At 36.4% G+C, this 22,405-nt stretch overlaps 1 protein-coding gene across 1 annotated transcript in view; it reads left to right on the top strand.

Annotated features, from left to right (window-relative positions):
* Positions 1-22,405, top strand: part of Rme-8 (receptor mediated endocytosis 8) — a 90,251-nt gene that overhangs the window by 20,816 nt on the left and 47,030 nt on the right. The window contains exons 7-22 of the mRNA XM_089639073.1: positions 616-791; positions 2,682-2,889; positions 8,802-8,957; positions 10,777-11,022; positions 11,329-11,508; positions 11,919-12,113; positions 12,866-13,074; positions 14,049-14,208; positions 15,152-15,436; positions 16,319-16,521; positions 17,480-17,765; positions 18,720-18,874; positions 19,094-19,295; positions 20,135-20,326; positions 20,673-20,808; positions 22,092-22,276. Coding sequence (XP_089495199.1) covers positions 616-791; positions 2,682-2,889; positions 8,802-8,957; positions 10,777-11,022; positions 11,329-11,508; positions 11,919-12,113; positions 12,866-13,074; positions 14,049-14,208; positions 15,152-15,436; positions 16,319-16,521; positions 17,480-17,765; positions 18,720-18,874; positions 19,094-19,295; positions 20,135-20,326; positions 20,673-20,808; positions 22,092-22,276 — 3,174 coding nt within the window. The remainder of the gene's footprint in view (positions 1-615; positions 792-2,681; positions 2,890-8,801; positions 8,958-10,776; positions 11,023-11,328; positions 11,509-11,918; positions 12,114-12,865; positions 13,075-14,048; positions 14,209-15,151; positions 15,437-16,318; positions 16,522-17,479; positions 17,766-18,719; positions 18,875-19,093; positions 19,296-20,134; positions 20,327-20,672; positions 20,809-22,091; positions 22,277-22,405) is intronic.

Below are 22,405 nucleotides of genomic sequence, written 5' to 3'. Positions count from 1 at the left end.
CAGAAGTTATGCTTTGTGAATAGGACTGTACTGTAAACCTTATGGTTATTTTTTTATTAAAATTTTTGTACGTCAGATTAATCATCTATTTATGGTCAAGGTTTTTTTATTTCAAAATTCTTAACCTCTTGAGTGTCGCCGTATCCATACGGATCAATCAGAAGATCATTTCTCTTAGCTATTCTGGGGAAACTATTTATGGTAAATTATATACTATTTTTACATAAACACATTTTCTGATAAGACAGTACAATTTACAAAACATCTTTTTTCAAAAAACAAATAAGTTATTACGAAAATAATATCAGCTGGCGGAGGGCGAAAATTTTGTGTCAGCACTCCATGAGTTAACTTTTCTAAAGATACTTATTAGAAAATGTTTTATGGTTTTTTAAAGAGTAATTCAATATATCTACTATTTTTTATCCAATAGCCACCATTGCTCTTGTCATGCTATGCTATGCTAGAACATCTGTTCTGCCGTGTGGTATCTTGAACAAGTCATGGTGACATAACAATAATATGACTTAACCCAACCTAATCTTTACTAACCTTACTAAATATTTGATAATAACGTTGGTTAGGTTTTCAAAATGATTCCATTGTTTTTATTAGCGGCTATTCTCAGAGAACAAAGAGAAGCTTATAGCGCAAGCACTGCAGTCGCTGGTTCAGGGGCCTGACAGTGCCAAGGACACCACCATCCCTGTGGACTTGGAGGCACAGTTCCACGCCCTCAGGAGACTCGGAGCTAGCAAAGTTGGATTTGCTGCATTCACAACCATGACAGGGTGAGTAAAAAAATACAATGTTGTTGCTGTGAAGTGACCAATCACTTAGTTCCTATAACACAAGCTAGATTAGCTTATGTTTTAATCTCAATACAATGAGTTAACAACGGTATTGATCCAAATTCAACCCTTTGCACTCGAAAGATTTTTGGTATGTGCATACAGCCAAATCGAAGCATTTTTTAAGAAAAATAAATCATTTGAATTGAAATAGAAAAATTTATAAAAATAAAAACTGCACAGTCCTTAGTTCAAGAACATAGAATGTGTAATTTATTTATAAGTGGGTCTTCTGTAGGAAGAGTAGCAGAGCGTCGACCAAATCGAGTACCTCCTCGATAATCTCCTTGAAAAAGTCCTCCACAACACAGGTGAACTCCTAGCGTGGAGGACAATATACTATACCTTTGTAATACTATATTTAAGAATAAATAAAAATTAAAAATTGATCAACCAATAATTTGCTTGCGCTAACAGAGGACAACCAGTATGTTCGACTTTACACACAACGAATTCTTTCACAGATATATTATATATAAGCGCATAATCATTCTGATACTAAAACAATATATTGGATTTTAATGACTTATCACTCGTTTCTTGCTTAAATTACGTAACGTATTACAAGTACAATTAAATTGTACTAATATGATTTTGGTTAAATTATATTGAAAAGTAAAAAAAACAATATATATTAAAAATATTGTGGAATAAGGCTTTATCTTCTTCGCGCCATAGCGGCGGCACTCGAAACCACGTATGCCACCTCTAGGCAGCACTCGAGTGCTAAGGGTTAAAATGATATGGTACAACTTTTCTACATTCATTTTATTGTTTGTTATAATACTGATTGCTATAGTGTTATACAAGGTGTCCGGAAGCTCATAGTTCATCCGAGAAACTGGTAAATCTACATCACGGAGAATCCTTAAACACATTTTTTTAGTTTCTAAAAATAAATTTCCATTTTTTTTCTGCAATTTTTGGAGCCGGATCTACGCTTTGACGCATTTAAAAAACATTAAAGGCTTAGCACGCAGTGGTTTTGGAATAGCTGAAAATGCCAAACCGCGTACTAGTTCTAGCATTCCAAGTTTTTGTCTAGTGACTTTTCTATGAATCTGTATCGGGGGTTTGATGATAAGCACATCTCAGATATTCAAGCTTCTCATTATACTTTTCTTAGTTAACCCCTCGAGTCTTTTGAGATTTTTCTTTTTCAACTTACTTTAAAAGATTTGTAGGTTCATGATTTATGTATTTACAAATATTCCCTTTTGACATTAATTTTGAAATAGATTCGCTATTTCTGAATACATCCCAAAATGAAATACTATTTTTGAAAGCAGATGAATTACTCTTTCAGATTATATATATAGATAAGCAATTGAAAATTTATAAATTTTAATTTGAAAAAATGGATTTTTTTGTCGCTTACCCATTGTTTTTTTATTGTAAATGTAAAAATATTACTTTATACGAAAATAAAAAACATATTTAATTTCATAAACGTATTGATAAGGTTATTGTCACATAACTTTTTTTCACTTCATATAAAAATAACTAATAAAAAATTAACAAATAACTTTGACAAATCTTTCACAACATGAAAGCAATAGAGGTCGAGGACTTTTTGGAAAATATTATAATTATTTGGAAGTATCTATGGTTAACTTTTAAATGAAAATACAAAGCATGGTGTTGCCACTTTCTAACAACACTGCTTAAATCATATATCTCCCAGTAATACAAAAGAGAACGACTTTAATGAGTCCAGAATCAGCTTGTGACGTAAAGTACAAAACAATATTGTACTGCTGTCGGTGTACTGTGTACTAAAGGGCACAAAAAGAACCAAGGGGTTAACTTAATTTCTTATTGTTTTTCCAGTTTCCGCGAGTCCCTGGGCACGGCCGTGGTGAGCTGCCTGCGCAAGGGGGACGCCGGCGTAGCGCATGCCGCGCTCGACGCCCTGTGTGCCCTGCTGCAGCCCATGCACTCGGACTACGACCTGCGCCAGGAGCAGCTCAACAAGTCTTCGCTGCTGTCCTCCAAGAACTTTCTGGAGGGGCTGCTGGATATGTGGACGCAGCATGTCGTAAGTGAATATAATATCGTAAATTGAAATACATATATATATATATGCCTGGTATATTTGCTGTACGTTTCAGAGTAGAAGATACTGTCATTATCACCCTGGTGAAATACCGCCATACAGAATTGAAATGTTGCTTATATATTTTATGATTAACAGTTGAGCAAAAATGATATTATGTACACATGTAATGTATTTAGGCATTGTTAACCCTTTTACCCCGTGTTAATTCAAATTATCATGAACTTTGTGAATTTTTTTACCGTAACGGTAGCGATTTAGAAAAGCCATGTTTTTGTTTTCTTATAGCTTGTAATCTTTTCTGTGGCGTCTATTTTTTCCGCTCTGTTGAAATCCTTATTCCCGCCACAACGATAAATATTTGACATCTGCTGATTGTGAGTTTCGTTGAATTTCTGCCGTCATTCATTACTTAATTTAAGGTAAGATATCAATATTTTCTACTCGAATTAGAAATATTTTAACGCATTAAGATGTCTTCTATTATAATAACATCAGTTCAATTCACTGTTCACAGTCATTTGTCAGAATATTGTAAATGAATTTCAATGTTCTTTCAAATTAACATGGCGGTGACGGACATGTTTTCGACTAGTATGGTGAATTTTTAAAGATTTATTATCCTAGATTATTTCTTTATTTCTGAATGAATTTTAGTTAAAATGTTATTTGTTTGTACCTTAGAGATTATCACTACGTTGTAAATGTGCATTTTTGACATGAAACAGTTATTTGTATTACTTTTGGATTATATTTATTTTACCTTACTATTTAAAAAATACCCTCTGACATCCAATGTTAATCCAAATTAACATAGAATAATTTCTAAAAAAAAAAAAATCAAATACCAAATTTAAAAAGCATTACATATTTTATATATCGTCGCATTAATTCGTAGACTGCGTAACTCCAAATTTTTCGAAAATACGTTTTTAATGCCATCTGGTGTTAAAATTAGACCCGCATCGACTAGTAAAACTCGAAAATTTAAAAAAAAATTAACCTTTTAGATAAACACAAATTAGAAAACTGCGTAAAATTATGGTGCCATTTTTACTTGCGAATACTTCGTAACTCCTTAATTCAGTATTGGCCGGTGAGCCGTGCACGCTTGTTGTGTTTTTGACTGAGGAAATTTATTTACGGTGTAATAGTTTTACCGTGAAATTAACTGAGATAAGTTGATTAATTAATTTTGAACATTTTATAACCTTAATTTTAATTGTGAAGTCACGAATAGTGTTTTGTATCTGTAGTCTAAACTGACGTCTTCTGCACCGTGTGACGCTCTGCCGTAGCTCTCTTGTTTTATGTGCCTCTGCGGTTTCGTAAATACCTAATAGGTCCTTGTTCTGTGATTATCTCTTCTTCAAGGTCACCATCTCTTTGCAAGTGGATCTCCTCCTGATGCATATCCGGATCCGGTTCTTCACTGTCCTCTTCAAACAAACCCAAAATATTTACGGTGGAACGTGCGGCAATTCCATCTCGTCTCTCCTCAGACACAGTCCGTTCTCTGTCAGGCATCTTCCGCGGGTCAAGCACATGTCTTGGTATGCCATCTACTTCGATGTTGTTGACTGAAGTAAGTCCTGTCACCCTTCCATGCACGATGTGCATCTCCCATCTACTGGTTTAACCGCAAGAAGATCGCCCACTTAGAGCTCAGTCAATACTTCCTCTTCTATATTCACTTGCGCAGAAGGGTGTCTCCACGAGTGTGAAGTGTGAACTATACTAGACAGCGCAATACCTCGATCATCCTGACTTTTTGCAGCCAAAGATTGTACCGAAACACTGCCTGCAGGGGATCGCTTCCACTTCTGGCTGCAGTTCTCTTTATTGTTTGATGATGTCGTTCAACTATACCGTTTCCAGCTGGTCGGTATGCCGCGCAAAATCTTTGACGAACATTCCATCTCTTACACTTATCTGTAACACTGTAGGAACAAAATGCAGTACTATTGTCCATGAGAACTACTTTGGGCGGGCCTCTTTCCCGAAACACTTCTTCCAAATGTCTGATAATCGAAGCTGCATTATCTGACTCGATTTCCCGCCACACGGCAAATCTACTTGGACCGCAATCGATAAATGTGAGTAAACATTTCCTACCGAAATGAGTAACATCAACTGCCAAGCGACTCCAGGTTGTCACAACATTAAGATTACCCGCTTCATGGGATGATGGTGGAGGGTCAATTGTCCTGCATTGTACGCAGGAACGCACGCATCTATCGACGTCCTTTCTTCTCGCCTCGGGATCGACCAGCCGGGCAAGATGAAGCGTTCACTTTACTCCAAAGTGATGCTGAGCATGAAGAGTTTCTACGCTTAAAGCACATGTTTGCTCACCAGTTCCACTTTCAAGTCTCTCCCACCTATCTTCACACTCTGAGGAGTCTCTTTCACAACGTTTCCTGTCATGGCTACTCTTTGCCCGGGTCTTGCAAACCCTAGTAGGTACATCAGTTTTATTTCTACAGGACAACAAGGGTGATCGACAATGTCAGATCAAATTCTTCTACAATCTCCTTCATCAACTCCAAGCGTCACTTAACGATCATCTCTGACACGACTACTCCCGGTCAGTGTAGATCTCACCCAGCACAAAACCGTCGCCGAATCTGTAATGATCTCCAGAGTTTGAAGATTTCACTTGAGAGTCAGATTTAATCCCTTAAGGAAGGAAAAGTACCAGCATTTACAAGACTTAAAACAGACATTAGAAAAGGATTACCACTCCTTTAACGATAACCTTCCGCATCATTAAAATCATTAAAATGCATCGAAATAGACTGCCTCGACATACACATACATTGTTGTGTTTTATTTTGTAAATGTAAAATTCCTATCTCCAAAATTTTCCGCTAGGTTGTTCATAAAACTGTTCGCAGAAAAGTATGTATCTTTTGTAAAATGCGTATCTCCATTCTCGGTTTTTACGTAAACTTCGTAACTCCGATTTGAAATAGAAAGCCTTAACTTACAAAAGTTTAATGATTGAAAATAAATTTCCAAATATATTATATGTTCGAAACATAAATAAAAAGAATAAGCCGTTTTTCATTTTTTTTCACTACGAGGTTTTTTGTGCCTCCTGTAAAATTTTACATTTGGGAGTTACGCATTCTACGAATTAATGCGACGATATGTGGAAACAATAATGTGGGTGTGAAAGGGTTAAAACAGAGGCCTGTCAGGCATAATATTTATCATCTGATTTAATTAATTAATTTTTAATGAAGATTGTTTAGTATAAATGTTCGGATAAGTAGGCACTAAGATATAAACAAGTACCATAAAAAAATGATTTCATTGATAGGCATTTCATTTCATGACAGATTAATAGGAGTGCATATTACAATAATACTGTTTTAATCTTATTATGACAGCATTGTTTTTGAGATAACATATTTCCTACAGATTAAATAGAGTAATATTAAATACAGTAGAACTGCGTTATTTCGAACCCCAATAATTTGAAAAAACGCGCAATTCAATATTTCCGCCAAAAAATATCCACAGAAAAAATTCTTCATACAAAATTATTTTTTAAGTCGAAATTTATTTTTGTCCGCGAACGTAAATGTGCTTTTGTGATTCGAAAAAAATCATAAAATTTCGTAAATCTGAATCGAAAAGACAGCCGTGGCGGTAAAACGCTGAAAAATATATTTTTACGTGGTTATACATCGTCCTAATTAGTATTATTATTTTGTAAATCTGCCACGACGGAAATCGGACGCGAAATATCAATTTACTCGAAAATAATCATATTTTTACTAAATTTACTTCGAATAACTGAGTTAAAAGATTCAGCGCGACTTACGAATTTATTTCTAATATCCGAATTTGAAGGACCGGCTGCTACCGTAATCGATTTATTTGATCAATTTGATTTATGCGGAAATGTGTGGTATTTGTACGAAATTTGTACTGCAGCTGTAATCGGCTACGAAAATTCGATTTACACAGGAATAATTCTAAGTAATACGAATTTACTCTTAAGATGCTACCCGTATTTGAAAGGGCAGCCGAGGAACTCGATTTTTGGTCTTTTTTTTTCATAAACTTTCGAATTTCGTGGGAATTCGTTAATTCGAAATTTGATTTTTGATGTCCCGTAGATTTCAAATTAACGAGGTTCTACTGTATTATGTTAACATGCACATAATGACTCAATTTAAAGAAACCACTATTAATATTTTTATTAATCTGTTAAGCGCTTGTTATATGCCAGCGTATTTTCTCAAACTGATAAAATGTCTTCATTTTTTTGTCGCTAGAGGGCGGTAATTGTACATTAATGAACTTGTGAAAATACAACGGCAAATGTGCGTTCATCATGTCGCACAGCAATGAACGTACGCAATCGGAAATCGTAAATATTAGGTAAAACAAACAAATTAGTAAAAAGGTATAACTTATTTGCAGAACCTACTATTTTTGGTAAAGCATTTAATTTGACATTTTTTTATAAATGTTTTATCTTTCAGCTTTCGTTTTCGAGAAAATCGAAGGTGGATTTTGTTGGTAAATTTTTAAATTTTATATTTGATAGAATATCTATACATATTAATCATTAATAAAATTGACCTCGAGAAAGTTTATTTTTTATTCATATATTTTATATTGTTAAATTATTCTGTGTTATTTAATACAACCAAACAATAATCTTTTTTCATTCATTCGTTACTTGAAGCATACCTTGTTTGGAGTATTTTTTCTGGCTGCAATGGATAAATCGTATATTTATCTACAAAGAGAAAAATAATATTATTTGGAACTTTACAACACAATACATAAATAGAATATCTTTGATTTGACAATGTGGGAATGGTTATGTGTTTATACGCAGAAAGGCGATATTATTGTTAATTTCCTTAAAAAGTTTTTTTTTGTCTGTTTAATCTAAAGATAAAAATAAAAAAACGGTAATAAACTTGTTTACTCCTATATTAATACCCCTTACCATGTAAGGTCGGAACAGTGAAAAACTTGACTTGTTTTCACATAAAATGGCCGATTTTACCAAACCAACGATCCGGCGAGAGATGGTAATTTTCGGTTTTATTACCAAACACGCCATATGAAAAAAACGTTCACTCTCACCACATAGTCAGAGCGCGTAAAGACAATGAATTCTCACACACACTTGCAAAAAGAGCGCGCCAGTCAACATCGTGCTATCTGTTCAGAACAGGAACACACATTGAATGTTGTATTTTATGAGTTTCAAAGAATATGACAGTTGAAAAAATACAATGCGACAAATTTACACGAAAAAGGAGAATTTGTGAGTACTTTCCGTTTTTGTAGCTTCCTTAGATTATTGCAATGCTTCAAGTGACTCGGTATTCTACTTTTAGACCCATTAATGAAACATTTTGTTGGCATTTTCGAAATATATACGCCGTCAAACACGGAGCGTGTAGTTTCACTACCGTCGACGGGGGCTCCTCTCTCAGAATAAGTAAAAAACTGTGAAATGTATTGAAAATTCAAAAGGCAGTATAGCCGTTTATGTATTTAAAATAAAAATAAAATTTGGGCAAGATGAAGTATTTATTTAATTATTAATATCCACAGATATCATAATGATAATAAGAAGCCGTACTTCTACAGATGTGTGTATTATATACATATTGCGTATAATCATTATTAATGCGATAATCATAGATCGAAGTTTTAAAAGTGGGTTGTATGGTGTATCAATGTTTTTATTTTTTATGGTCGAATGCCTACATCAATTACAAAAAAAATAAGCAGATTGAAAAATAATAGTCCGTTATTTGTTAACAAAGTATATGAGGTCTGAGAATGACATTTTTCCAGCAAATCACCATTCTGCCTTATAACCCACTCTTAAATTAAACATTTTTTCTCACCAGAATCAAGGAAGCGGGGCATTGGTGGTAGCAGCCATGTTGGATTTCTTAACATTTTCCCTATGCGTGCCGTATAGCGAAACTACAGATGGAAAACATTTCGATCAACTTCTAGAACTGGTGGCATCCAGGGGACGATCGGTATTCAGATTATTTGAGGTAAAGTACAACAATAATACACAATTGTATCAACAATATATTTTTATTATCTCTTGCATAAATAATACTGCAAAAAAATGCATCTATTGTGTTACAATAACCATAAATAAACAACTCACTAGATCGATAACTCCGTACTTTCTGTATGAAAAAAATTGGTCCTCTATTTAACCATAGATATGCCAATATTGCATTTCTCCTACGTCACACACCATCGACGAGGATAGAGCAAACTAAAAAAAAGATGCAACCATAGACAATATAATTCTCATTCGGAGCCTACCCCATTCACTAGCCTAAAATATTATATATTTGTAATAAGCATTAACTTTGTGGCTCGTCATAATTTACAATAAAAATATATAAATTTGTTTTAGACCACTTTAATTTTAATTACACTCTACCTGTTTCGGAAGCACCCTTCCTTTGTCAGGAGAATATTAAAACTAACCTACGATACAAAATATTGGCAGATATATACAAAAAAAAATATATAATTTTGGTGTTTGAGTGGGAGGTTAACAAAGGGGGAGGGGTAATTCCGGCAATAACAGAGCGGTTAAACTGCTCAATAAGTCGGGGGTTTAAATAAACATGCACAACATAGGTTTTTAGGTTTTAGTTTGGGTTATTTTAATAATTTATGGATATTAATAACCTTCAAACTTAACTTTGAGAAAACATGGAACTGCATCCATCTCCCACCATATAAATAGTTATTTCTTTTAGTAATTAAGTTGAAACCAAGTGCTATTTATATTTTTCAAGTTTATCCAAATTAGAAACAAACAAGGACAAATTTGTACCTGTTTGTTTTTGTTACAACACGAGTCCTATTTTGTGATTGTGATGTCATGAAGATTAAGCATTGGCAACGTCCAACTTCTCAACGAACCACTCGACCTTTTGCTTCCGATTACGAAATAAGAGCCATGAAATGACGGACATCTCGAGAATATCATTTATTCAATATATTCCAATCTGTTCCATAACCATTTCCGAAACACACGCTGCTTACAACTTGAGTAGGTTGGAAACTTATGTATAATTGAATTAAAATTTTCATGTCATGTACAGCCTTTAAACACTACACTGAACTTTAAGAATCGACATTTTCAGCATATAAGATATTCAAAATATTTGCGTTTCTTCTACGCCAGTGTCTGACAACAAGAAACGACAAGAAATAAAAAAAAGAAATTTCAGCATAGATATTCCACTCATCTTTCAACACTTTTTCCATAGACTTTCAGAGTTTTTCATTGTTGGATGTGGTTAGACAATTGTGTGATGCACAAGCCATGGAGATTACCATGTCTTTTTTTCGGTTCCAATTTTCGATCGGAGTTATACCCCCCTGACCACGACCATGTCCTGTTGAACAACTTCTTGTTTGTTTGATGGCGTTTGAAATTCCAAATAAGAACCATTGGGTGTTGCCATTAGTTAAATATTGATATTGTTAAATAATTGTCAAAATAAATACTTTTTTTTATTCTAGTCAAGTACTTTAGTATTGATAGGTAGGTAGGTACTAATAATTAATTAAATTTTTAAACCATTTGAAGTTATTTTCCAAGAATGGCACCATCATTGGGGCTTTCTAAAGACCCTTGTAAACGAGCATGTTTTAATGACAATATATTGCCGTGTTCTTCTATCAAAAACTTTCTCGTTTATGGGCTATCTTTACAAGTTTTACACTTTATAAGTTTACAGGGCATGCAAAGCTTTACAGTCACTGTGGACTACTCTCTTCTGATGCGTAGGCAGATGAAGTATATTATACAAATGTTTTAATGTTTATCTTCAATTTCAGCATCCATCTATGGCCATTGTAAAGGGTGGAGGTCTCGTGATGCGCGCCCTGATTGAGGAGGGCAGCGCCGACCTGGGGGCCCGAATGCAGTCCCTGGCCCTGGCCGAGGCGGCCCTGCCCCGCCACCTGCTGCTGGCCCTGTTCGGGGGCGCTGCCCGGCCCCAGCAGCGCCACCTGTCCCGCCACCTCGTGGGGTTGTGGGCCACAGGTCACCCGCCCGCCATGGGCCTTCTGCGGAGAATCCTGGTGAGTCATGTGAAGTTGGACTAGAATTATTGTAAATTTGACTAGCACTGCCATGTCAAAAACTTCATTGGCGATTTATAATCGTGCTTGTGTTGACTAATCAACAATATTATTGATAAAAACCTTAATCATTTTTGGCATTCGTGCTAGACATCCAGAACTAGTATAACTTGCCTGTGATATTTTATTCAAGCCTCCAGAGTTAATCTATCGTACCCTTCATCCATTTCATGACAATGCGAAATTCACACTCCAGGTATAATCTTTGCTCTGTATTTTGATCTATATTTTTTTTTTGTTATCCAGCCATCTGGCCTCCTTAGTTTCCTGGACTCCCCGGACAAGGTGCCCCAGTCTGCCCTAGATGAAGAGGGCATGTACGAGCGAGACAACCTGAAGTTGGCGCAGGACGCCAGCAAGAACAAGAAAGGGCCGCAGTGGCAAGCCATCGAGAGACAGATTAGAGTTGTGGAAAAGCATTGGGAGGTTAGTTTCACTTAGGAATCTAATTATATATTCTAACGACACTAAACTAAATAAAACAATTCTATCTAACAATAAAACTCTCATTTTGTGTCCATCGATGCCTGGAATCCATTATGGGAGAGAGTTGCTCTTGTCTCGCTGTATTATTTTAGTTTCGTTTTTCCCTATATTTGCCCTTTTTTTCAACATATCACACTTTCTCTCTAGTGGCAACATTATTCTAAACATATTTCTTGTATCATAATTGTATGTAATGACAAGGTGCTATCTGACGCAGCAATGTCATGCGATATTGGACTCCAGAGAATACTACTTTAAAGTTGAATATTGCATAACGTTGCCGAGTCAGATAGAAACTTATTGTTCCAAGGGCATGATAATATGAATGTCTTTTATCCGTTGATTTCCAGCATTACACGACGATAGCTCTCCAGCACTGGGGCGCCCACACGGGCATTGTGATAGAGCGCAAGGAGAAGCAGCGTGAGAGACCCATTGTGCTGAGGAAGAGAAGGGAGAAGATCAAAGCAGACGCCAACTGGCCCATGTTCTTTTACCAGTTTACTAAAGACCACGCTTTGCCTAATTTAATATGGAATCATAAGGTTTGTCACATATGTATTATTGTTTATATTTCAGTAACTGTGATTTTTTGTCCTCAGTGTTCAACAGTGGGAATGGATTTTTTTTTTATTGTAGCTTTAGTGTTTTGTTGTAAAATTAATAAATTTTCTGTTAAATATCTTAAATTTTCTCTTTATGTCCCATAAAGAAATCTCTAGCGGGGTACTCTGGGGTACGGGTGCTGCGGGTACAGCTCCCCCAGTACGGCTCTCCCGATAAGGCTGCCAGTGTATGAATGATCGTACGACTCTTGGTACCTGTACGCCGCATCGTACCACATGAAAAATAAGATGCTAGGTAGTTAGTAGGTGTAGGTACATACTTCCAAGTCCAGATGTCGGACTGTCAGACTCCGTTCATGTCTCTGAGTATGTAATAACAAATACTTGGATAATTCAAAAATATCTGCTGATAAAAAAGAGTGAACGATCAATTGAGCCGTAGTACGGTTTACCGGGAGTCATACGAATACGGCTCATCAAAAAGAGCCAGCTCATTTGTGCGGCTCATTCATGAACAACTCATTACTACTGCTTTTTCTGTCAGGAGAAATTTCTCTGTTTCCTATAGCAACTAAAACTCGCGTACGGTGAGCTATGACTTCATTAAAGACCTCCTGATTTCAATAGTGACTCGTAGTTTGCGACATGAATACACAATGTCAGTATCGGATACTTGCATATTGCTGTGGCTTTACTGGACATCCTGTGTATCTATTTGATAATTGTTCCAGACTCGTGAGGAACTGCGAGCCACCCTGGAAGGTGAGCTGCGCTCCTTCAACAGTGACCGGGAGCTGGGTGGCACGGCCCTAGTGGCCTGGAACCACACGGAACTGGAGCTGCACTACCGTTGCTTGCAGGACGAAGTGCAAATAGGAGACTACTACCTAAGACTGCTTTTAGAAACTGAGGATTCACCAGATTCCCCTATTAGAAAATCGTAAGTCTCAATTATTACTGTGTATGTTAATTTTTTCATTGACATTTTTTTGTATGTAATTAATTGTATGTACGTTTTTTAACATTGATTCAGTTTGCATTCCCATATCATCTATTTCATAGAATCTTTGAAAAAGGTAAATGAGAAAAGACTTTCTGTGCCATGGAATGCCCGGTAGAAGTAATTCATTATTTGTCATGTACAATTTGTCGATTAATTTTTAAAAATAAAAGTAGGCTCTGGCAAAGAAGAGAATGCACTTAATGGTTGATGCGTGGAAATGCTATTTGGTAGAAAGCAGAGTCAACCTGAAAAAAGCACTAATCACCAATCTGATTCCTGAAGAATGCCAAATAACATCAGCAAAGCAGCAAGATAGTACCCGAATGGCCAAGCACTTTCTATGATTTGCCAAGCTCTACTTTCTTACATATACATATTCAGGTGTAATGCTTATTTTGAAGATGAAAATATATTATTTAACCTTTCTATTTTGTTGCCTGGAATATATTATGAAAGAGCCTGCTCTTTCCCCATTTCGCATTTCTTTATTCCCTACATATTTGACTCTTTTCCTCTTTGCCACACTTACTTCCGTATGGCAACACTGAGATAATGATTCCAAAATTTAAAAAAAAATTTTTATTATAACATTATTTGTTAGCTATCAATATTGTTATTTTTCAGTCACTTGCTTTAAAAATGCCAAGACCATCTGCCAAAGGGTATAACTGCGATCCGAAATTGGAACCATTAATATTGTGACGTCATATTGTTGCCTAACTACATATATGTATGTATAGTATAATAAGTAGGTTCCGAATGAAAATTGTACTGTCTATATATTGGCATATCTATGGTTTTTTAGGACCAATTTGTTTCATACAAAAAGCCTGAAAATATCGATCTAGTGAGTGGTTTATTTATGCCATCTCCCTTTTTTTTTCTAATATTAATATTTTTAAATTTTGCAGGTATGAATTCTTCAACGACTTATACCATAGATTTTTGTTATCGCCAAAGATTGAAATGAAATGCATGTGCCTGCAGGCCATGTCTATTGTGTACGGAAGATATTTCGAGGACATTGGACCCTTCAGTGATACTAAATATATTGTACAGATGTTAGAACGGGTGAGTTTTAAGGATCTTTCGCTAAGAGTTAGCTGTCAAAATTACACCTTTGTGGTATTTTTGAGAGTTAATATCATAACTTTACTTCCAATTATGTTGTTAAAAAGTTTACAATATTAGTTTACGCTTTCCTGAGTGTAGAACAATAAATATATATCTTATAAATTCATTATTGAATAGTTCTTACAATTGTGTACAAATGTAATCATTTTGAATGTTAATTATATGTATTAAAATAGTGAAGTCTTAATATTGCGTTTGCTCAGTTTTGATTGATTAAAGTAGCATATACGTATATGTACAGGGTTTTCCAATAAGAGGTGTTATTTTGAATAGCCCGCTATTTCGGTAGATGTTACTTTTGAAGCTGTCATTTTTTGACATTTGACAAGTAGAAACTACGCCATTAATAAAAATGGAACGATACACGCTTCAACAACGCATTGAAATTATTAAAATTCACTTGAGTGAATCAAATGCAAATCATCTTGAGTGATGAAGCCCATTTCCACCTCGGTGGCTTCGTCAACAAGCAAAATTGTCGCATATGGGGCTCGGAAAACCCAAGAGTTATTGTTGAAAAGCCTCTGTGCGTCTGTTTAGTGCAGTTTATGGTCCGGCGGAGTCATTGGACCTTACTTTTTCGAAAATGAGGCTGGAGCAACAGTTATCGGCGTTAACAGCGCTATCGGGAGATGATTAATGATTATTTATGGCCGGAATTAGATGGTATTGATCTTGACAACGTTTACTTTCAACAAGACGGCGCTACGTGCCACACAAGCAACGAAATCATTGATCTTTTACGATTGAATATCAAAATAACATCTCTTATTGGAAAACCCTGTACTATAATATGCTAGAATACAAATCTAGGGAATTCAGCAATATGTATCATGTAAAATATTAAATGTTATTCATTAGTACATTCTTCGCTTTATAGTCTGTGGACCGAATGGAACGAGACCGCCTCGTCATCTTCCTCCACAAGCTGATCCAGCACCGCCGCAACGTGCGCGACGTTCTCGAGTGGAACGGGATCCGCATCCTTGTCGACCTGATGACCCTGGCGCACCTGCACACGGCGCGCGCCACAGTGCCCACACAGACTAACGTACTGGAAGCGGCCCCCAACTCGGGCCACTCCAACGTGGACAAGGAGTGGTATTATAATGTGGATAAGGCGCAGGGACAAGTGGAGAGGATCGGACCTGTTTCTTTTCAAGATGTAAGTATTATTTGTGTTTCATGTTGAGTGGAACGGGATTAATTAATACTATTTTACAAGAACTAAGGAAACACCTTGTACAGCATGAAATCCTTGCCTCCTCGATTACGGCTGAAGTTGTCCTCTGTTGTGAAAGGATCTTGAAATAAATAAATACTTTTTACATTAACTCCTCACACGAGGCCCCTGGGGATGCTGTGTGGAAGGTGCCATCTATCTATCTACATATGTAAATAAAAAAAGTTAATGTTTATTTCTTAAAAATCTTAGATCTCTGAAAGTTCTTCGCCGTTTCTTTTTTTGAAATTTTGACACAACATTGCATTCGAATACGCATGTGTTTATATATACCTAATGTAGATGTCACCTGTGACATGTAAAAACATGCTTTCTTTGAAAAACAGTGCCATCTGTTGAACAAACATGCTTTTTTTTACTAGTGTTTCTCTTTCTGCACAGACAGTCTGAGCCACAGCAACACGTGGCGGAGTACAGTTACTTCACTAATAAACGTATTTTAAGTTTTATACAACTGATAAACAACCATTTACAATACATTAATTTTTGTTTATCAGTTGTGTAAAATTTCAACACAATTATTATATGGCCCTTTGTCTTTATTTAGACTTAAAACTCTTATAATTGGGAACGAGTGTGTAGGACGGCATGGAGGCCAACTTCCTCTCTATTACATAATGCTCTCAACTACTAAAGCCAACCATATCACGATAATGGAAATTTCCTCAAATTCACTGACATGCAGTTACCGGCAACCGTCTTCTTGAACTCGCTGTTGTGTCATCATAATTGTTTTATTAACCTCCACACCTTTATATTTATTACATTCCTTTTAACAAACTAAACAACTGTTACTCTGACCAGATTAAGGACCTGTACAAAGCCGGGACCATCAACGGGCGCACCAAGTGCTGGGCCAGCGGGATGGACGGCTGGCGCATGCTGCAGGCCATCCCCCAGTTGAAGTGGAGTCTTCTAGCCAAGGGAACTCCCGTCTTCAATGAGTCGGAGCTGGCCACGCTGGTGCTGAATATCCTCATCAAGTGCTGTGAATACTTCCCTAGCAGGTGGGTTAGATAACCTGCCATGTGAAAATAAGAATGTTGCCTGAGAACGCAATATTTGGATTAGTGTAAAATATACCCATCTGAACTCGTCGTTTCTTTGCATGAAATTGCTTTGAAAATCGGCCAAGCCGAAATTAATGCTTTTTTTGTTCACTATTTCAATTTAGCTTCTAATTTAAACTTTCACTGTAATTTTCGCTATCTGCTGTAAAGCTTTAATATATCTACTTAACCCTTCAGATTAATTTGTTCTCTTTTGGGAACAACTCGTATGGTCTCATAGAAATCGTATCTCCTGGTGTCGTACTATCACGGTGGGAAATATGATCTAAACGGTGTTAGAAAGAAAAAAATACCACGCTTTATATTCAAATCTAGAATTTAGCCACGGAAGAATTAAAATATACACATTGATGAAAACAAAGGTAAAGGTAAAAAAATTAACTTGGTGAATTCTTTATAAATATTTTTTATAGAAAGCGACAAAAAAGAGAAGTAACGATAACTTTTGTAATACATTTGTTAAGTAAAATGCGTATATTTTTTCATTATCAGTAAATTTAGTTACAAAAAACGTAACTTGAGCCATTTTTAATTTTTTTCATGTTCGCGTTCAAAAAATTTTATCTATCAAAAATTATATTTTTATTTATAAAAATAAAATTTTAAATCATATTTTACCACCTTTGTAAAGGTGTTTTTTTTCAGATACGTTAAGAAATATTCCATTTATTTAGATTTTATTGCAAAGTGGAAATCCTCCGACCTTATGTCCAAATATGGTAGAAGCGTAAGGAGTTAACTTTCCAAAAAGTAAGACAAAATTCATTATTGTTTGTTCCGTTTAAAAATATATTTTTTTAAATGTTGAAATAACAAACTATACTATACTGTAATGGTTGTAAAACTAGTTTATTTATATATGTACATTCTAACATATTTAATAATGTATTTTCAGAGATGAAGACAACGCCATCGTCCGTCCTCTCCCAAAGATAAAGCGCCTTCTGACCGACACATACTGCCTGGCCCACGTGGTTCAGGTCCTCCTGACTTTCGACCCGGTGCTGGTGGAGAAGGTGGCGACCCTGCTCTGCCAGGTCATGCAGGATAACCCGGAGATATCAAAGCTATACATGACCGGGGTTTTTTACTTCATCCTTATGTACACGGGAAGTAATCTGCTGCCGATCGCCAGGTTTCTGCAGCTGACGCATATGAAACAGGCTTTTCGCGCTGAGGACGTAAGTTACTTTGTATATATTATAATAGCGTAGGGATTGTGGCGAACCCGTCGCTCAGGGAGTGGAAACACGACCTCGGGGGAACCAAGGAGGAGTGGAGACGAGATCCTTTTCCCTCGCGGGGCCTTCAGAGAACGAAAGGGGAGTGGGGAGGAGAGATGAGGCTCTCTTTGTGGGGCCTTCAGGGAACCAAGGGGGATTGGAGAGGAGAGATGTGACCCGGGAAGACACATTGTGGAACCAGATACCATAGCCACATATCCAATGAACAACCCAGTTGATCTTTATAAAAGGGACCGGGTGACTGTTAAAGGAATGAGGTAAAATAGGAGATGTATGAAATGGGAGCACAAAGGGCCTATGGTCTAAGTACTCATGGTAACTACATATATGTAAACCTCTCCGCTCTATAAATACAATAATATAATCTAATAAGTATACATGGTGTGCGGAAAGTAGTGGTACAAGTGGGAAATTGAGAAAGACATGGAGATCCCAAAATACAAAAAAATGATTGAATTTTTTAACCTTTTAATTTTAAATTGGAAAGCCAAGACCTGTCTGGCTGTCACATGTAGGTCTATATTGACCCATAGACCCTGAGAGCCAGACAGGTAGGTCTATATTGACCTATAGACCCTGACAGCAAGACCTGTCTGACTGACAAAAATTCTATTTTTTTGTATGAAGATTTTCAGGAAATTTCAGTTTGGCCGTGTGCCGCACGGATTTCCTGAGATTCTTCATACAAATAATCGAATTTTCGAAAAAAAAAAAAATTTTTCAGCTACAACAAATTTTCTCCGCTTTCACTAATTGGATACTTACCTTGTTTTTGGGATGACATATTAGTGATAGAGTACTGTAATTTCGATTTCCCATAAAAAAAAACCTCTGAAACATTGACTTGTGATTCTCATTTTCAAATGCAATGTTTTTTAATGTTCTGTTTAGACTACAACTTCAGACATCATGCAGAGGTCGGTACTAGGCCAGCTGCTGCCTGAAGCCATGGTCTGTTACCTGCACAACCACGGGGCTGACAAGTTTGCACAAATATTCCTGGGAGAGTATGACACTCCCGAGGCCATTTGGAATGCAGAGATGAGGTAACAATACCTTTTGTTACTTTATTAAAAATATGTTGATTTTTGACTTATGTACGAAAAAAATAAATTGTATAAAAAATAAAAATTTTAAATTTTATACACAACACAATCTCCGTAGCAGAGCGATTATTATATGGAAGTGTTGATCAAAAACTTTGTAACGGTTTTGGTATAATCGTTGTTCTCCTTAATAAAATTAATTCTTAATTTATATTCCAGGCGCATGCTGATAGTGAAAGTGTCGGCCCACATTGGAGACTTCACCCCACGCCTTCGGGTGCACACGGGGGCCCGCTATCCGTACCTAGCCATCCCTGCGGTGCGCTATCCACAGCTGGACGCTGAACTGTTCTGCAACGTGTTCTATTTGAGGCACTTGTGCGACACTCAGCGCTTCCCTGACTGGCCCATACCTGATCCCGTAAGTACTATACAAAGGCTCTCAACCAGTCGATCGAGGAGCTAAATTTGATCAATCTCATTAATAATGAAAATAATAATTTAACCTATATTTTAAATTTACAACTATGTATGAAAATATTTCTATCCACTCCGTAACAGATTGGTTTATGTTTTTCTGTTTGAAGCAGTTTTATATGAAGTCAAAGTTTTGAATGACTAAAAAAAGCAACTGCAAATTTCTTATAAGATTCTTGTTGGAAGTTGATCCCCATTAAAATGAAGGTAAAAATATCTGAAAAGGTTGGGAACCCTTGCACTATAACGTATGAATAGATCTGTTCTTCAGTAACACCAATTCACCAATCAATCTGTTTTTTAGTGACACCAATTCACCAATCAATCTGTTCTTTAGTGACACCAATCAATCTGTTCTTTAGTAACGCCAATGCACCGATAAATCTTTTCTTCAGTAACAACCACTCACCAATTAATCTGTTCTTCAGTGACACCAATTCACTAATCAATCTGTTCTTTAGTAATGCCAATGCACCCATAAATCTTTTCTTCAGTAACACCAATTCACCAATCAATCTGTTCTTTAATGACACCAATTCACCAATCAATCTGTTCTTTAGTAACGCCAATGCACCGATAAATCTTTTTTTCAGTAACAACAACTCACCAATTAATCTGTTCTTCAGTGACACCAATTCACCAATCAATCTGTTATTTAGTAACGCCAATGCACCGATAAATCTTTTCTTCAGTAACAACAACTCACCAATCAATCTATTCTTCAGTGACACCAATTCACCAATCAATATTTTCTTCAGTAACAGCAATCAATCTTTTCTTCAGGTCAAACTGCTGAAAGACGTGCTGGAGGCCTGGACCAAGGAAGTGGAGAAGAAACCTCCGCTCATGACAGTGGAAGAGGCCTTCAAAGCCCTGGGACTGGCCCCAGGCAAGCACCACGACGAAGCCGTTGTCCGCAAGTCCTACTACAAACTGGCGCAACAGTTCCATCCTGATAAGAACCCACAAGGAAGGGTAAATACTATATTATTCATCTCTCACCTGTTACCTCTTCATCGTCATCATTTTGGTCTTCCAGAAAAGCTGGATGTCGATAGTGAGCACCTCTCTGCATAGAGATGACGAGTGTGTTTAACTCTTATTTTGACGACATTTGTCCAACACTATTAGCATATGAAAAACTTTAAGATTTGAAAACATGCTTCCTTTGTTGCAGGAGAAATGAAATTAACGAAATGAACTAATATAATAAAAAGAGGCATTCATTTCTTTGTAGTTGCAAAAAAGGTTTTGACCAATGTGAGGCAAGGTACGAGGCATTTTGAACATGAGTAACACATTCAAATGTTTGTTGTTTCAGGATCGGTTTGAAGAGGTCAACCAGGCCTATGAATTCCTATGCAGCAGGAGTGTGTGGACCGGAGATGGACCAAACCCTAACAACATAGTGCTCGTCCTGAGGGCACAAAGTATTTTGTTTAGCCGGTATTCAGAAGGTAAATAATATTCATATCTTCTGTTCCGTCACGCCGATTGCTTTTGACAGGCCGCGTGCTAACCGATAGTATGGTCAGAATTTGAACTGTACAGTTTAAATTCACACACGTCAGCTATAACCACGGAGTGCGGTGAGCCGTACAATCGCATAAAACGTTCGTCCTGTCAAAACCAATGTGTGTACTATCGCCGGTTATTTATCGGAATAATCCCTTAAACGTATTTTATCGCAATCCAATTCAACATAACGAGTGCTACCGTACAACGATTACCGTTCCAGTGCTGACAGATGATTCTCGAGATGCAGATTTCGTTTGCCACCACCGGTAAGCTGACTGTGAATTAACCTTACAAATTGTGTTTTCGCATTCGCCTGTCATAAGCCATAGGCTTCATCCATGCTTTATCTGTGTGGAATAGCCCTTTAAAATACGGCTATCCCAACCCTTGTTCGTTCCTCAATCTGTTCCTAACACATCTGTCTTTTTTTATGAAAAGATAAAGCAGTTGAAGTGTGTTGAAGGAATACATTTATGTGCCATAAGTAAGTTCAATTTTATATACAGTTATATGTTCGGCGACCTTTGAATCGGGGAGCGATTTTGATCATCATGGATATCTGCACAATTCTCGCTACCACTCAAAAATTACTCAAACAAAGATGCCAAGTGTCAACAATTAGTTAGTTTCTAGCTATATTCACATTTTGAAGTTTTTTTTTTTTTTTTTAGATATTTTCATACAAAAAAATATAAATACATTTTGTAAATTCTTCAATGATTATAATAGTTTTGGGTCATTCATATTTGAAAGTACACGCATATATATCAGTGTCTATTGATATATATAACTACTTAAATATTGAAGAACGTATATTATTTTTTTTTAAATTTGGGAATAGCTAGTATTGTTGTAAGAAAAGGTATAACAAAGTTACCCCACTCCGAAAGGTGACTTTGATCACCATGTTTTTTTTTACTCCCTAAACACACACACATACAATATTTTTATGTATTTTGATAATTTAAACAAGTGCAATAAATATGACATAAAATTTTCCATATATGTTTATATAGTTAAAAATTGTTTATAGTCATCCCATTTTATGGTACTTCAGATAAAATGGGTCAAACATGTTCAATTATCAAAATTCTTTCTCTAACGGATAATCAATTTCATAGACTGTCTGTTGTATAGAAGTCGAAATTGTGTAAATTGGTGACATCCATTTCTAGGGATTTTCCTTTCAGTGCATCTTATCAATGATGAGCATTATTTTCAGAACTGGAGCCGTACAAATATGCCGGCTACCCGCAGCTCATCAAGACCATCAGGATGGAGACAGGAGATGAGGCCTTGTTCAGCAAGGCGGCACCGCTCCTTGCCGCCGGCTGCGAACTCGCCCACCATACGGTGCGCTGTTCGGCCCTCAACGCCGAGGAGTTACGCAGGGAAGGGGGGCTGCAGGTGACACATGATTTTTTCGAGATTTATCATAGCCATTAATGCCCTGCCGCTATTGTAACCTATCATTTTTTTCATAAACAATCCTCATAGTTACATAGTAAAAATGTTAACTAACTAACTAACCATCTC

The sequence above is a fragment of the Hesperophylax consimilis genome, chromosome 13, assembly GCF_061612785.1.
Source record: "Hesperophylax consimilis isolate HC1 chromosome 13, BYU_Hcon_1.0, whole genome shotgun sequence".
Taxonomy (NCBI): Eukaryota; Metazoa; Arthropoda; class Insecta; order Trichoptera; family Limnephilidae; genus Hesperophylax; species Hesperophylax consimilis.
The sequence above is the reverse complement of the archived record's forward strand: the minus strand, read 5'-3'. Positions and strand labels throughout refer to the sequence as shown.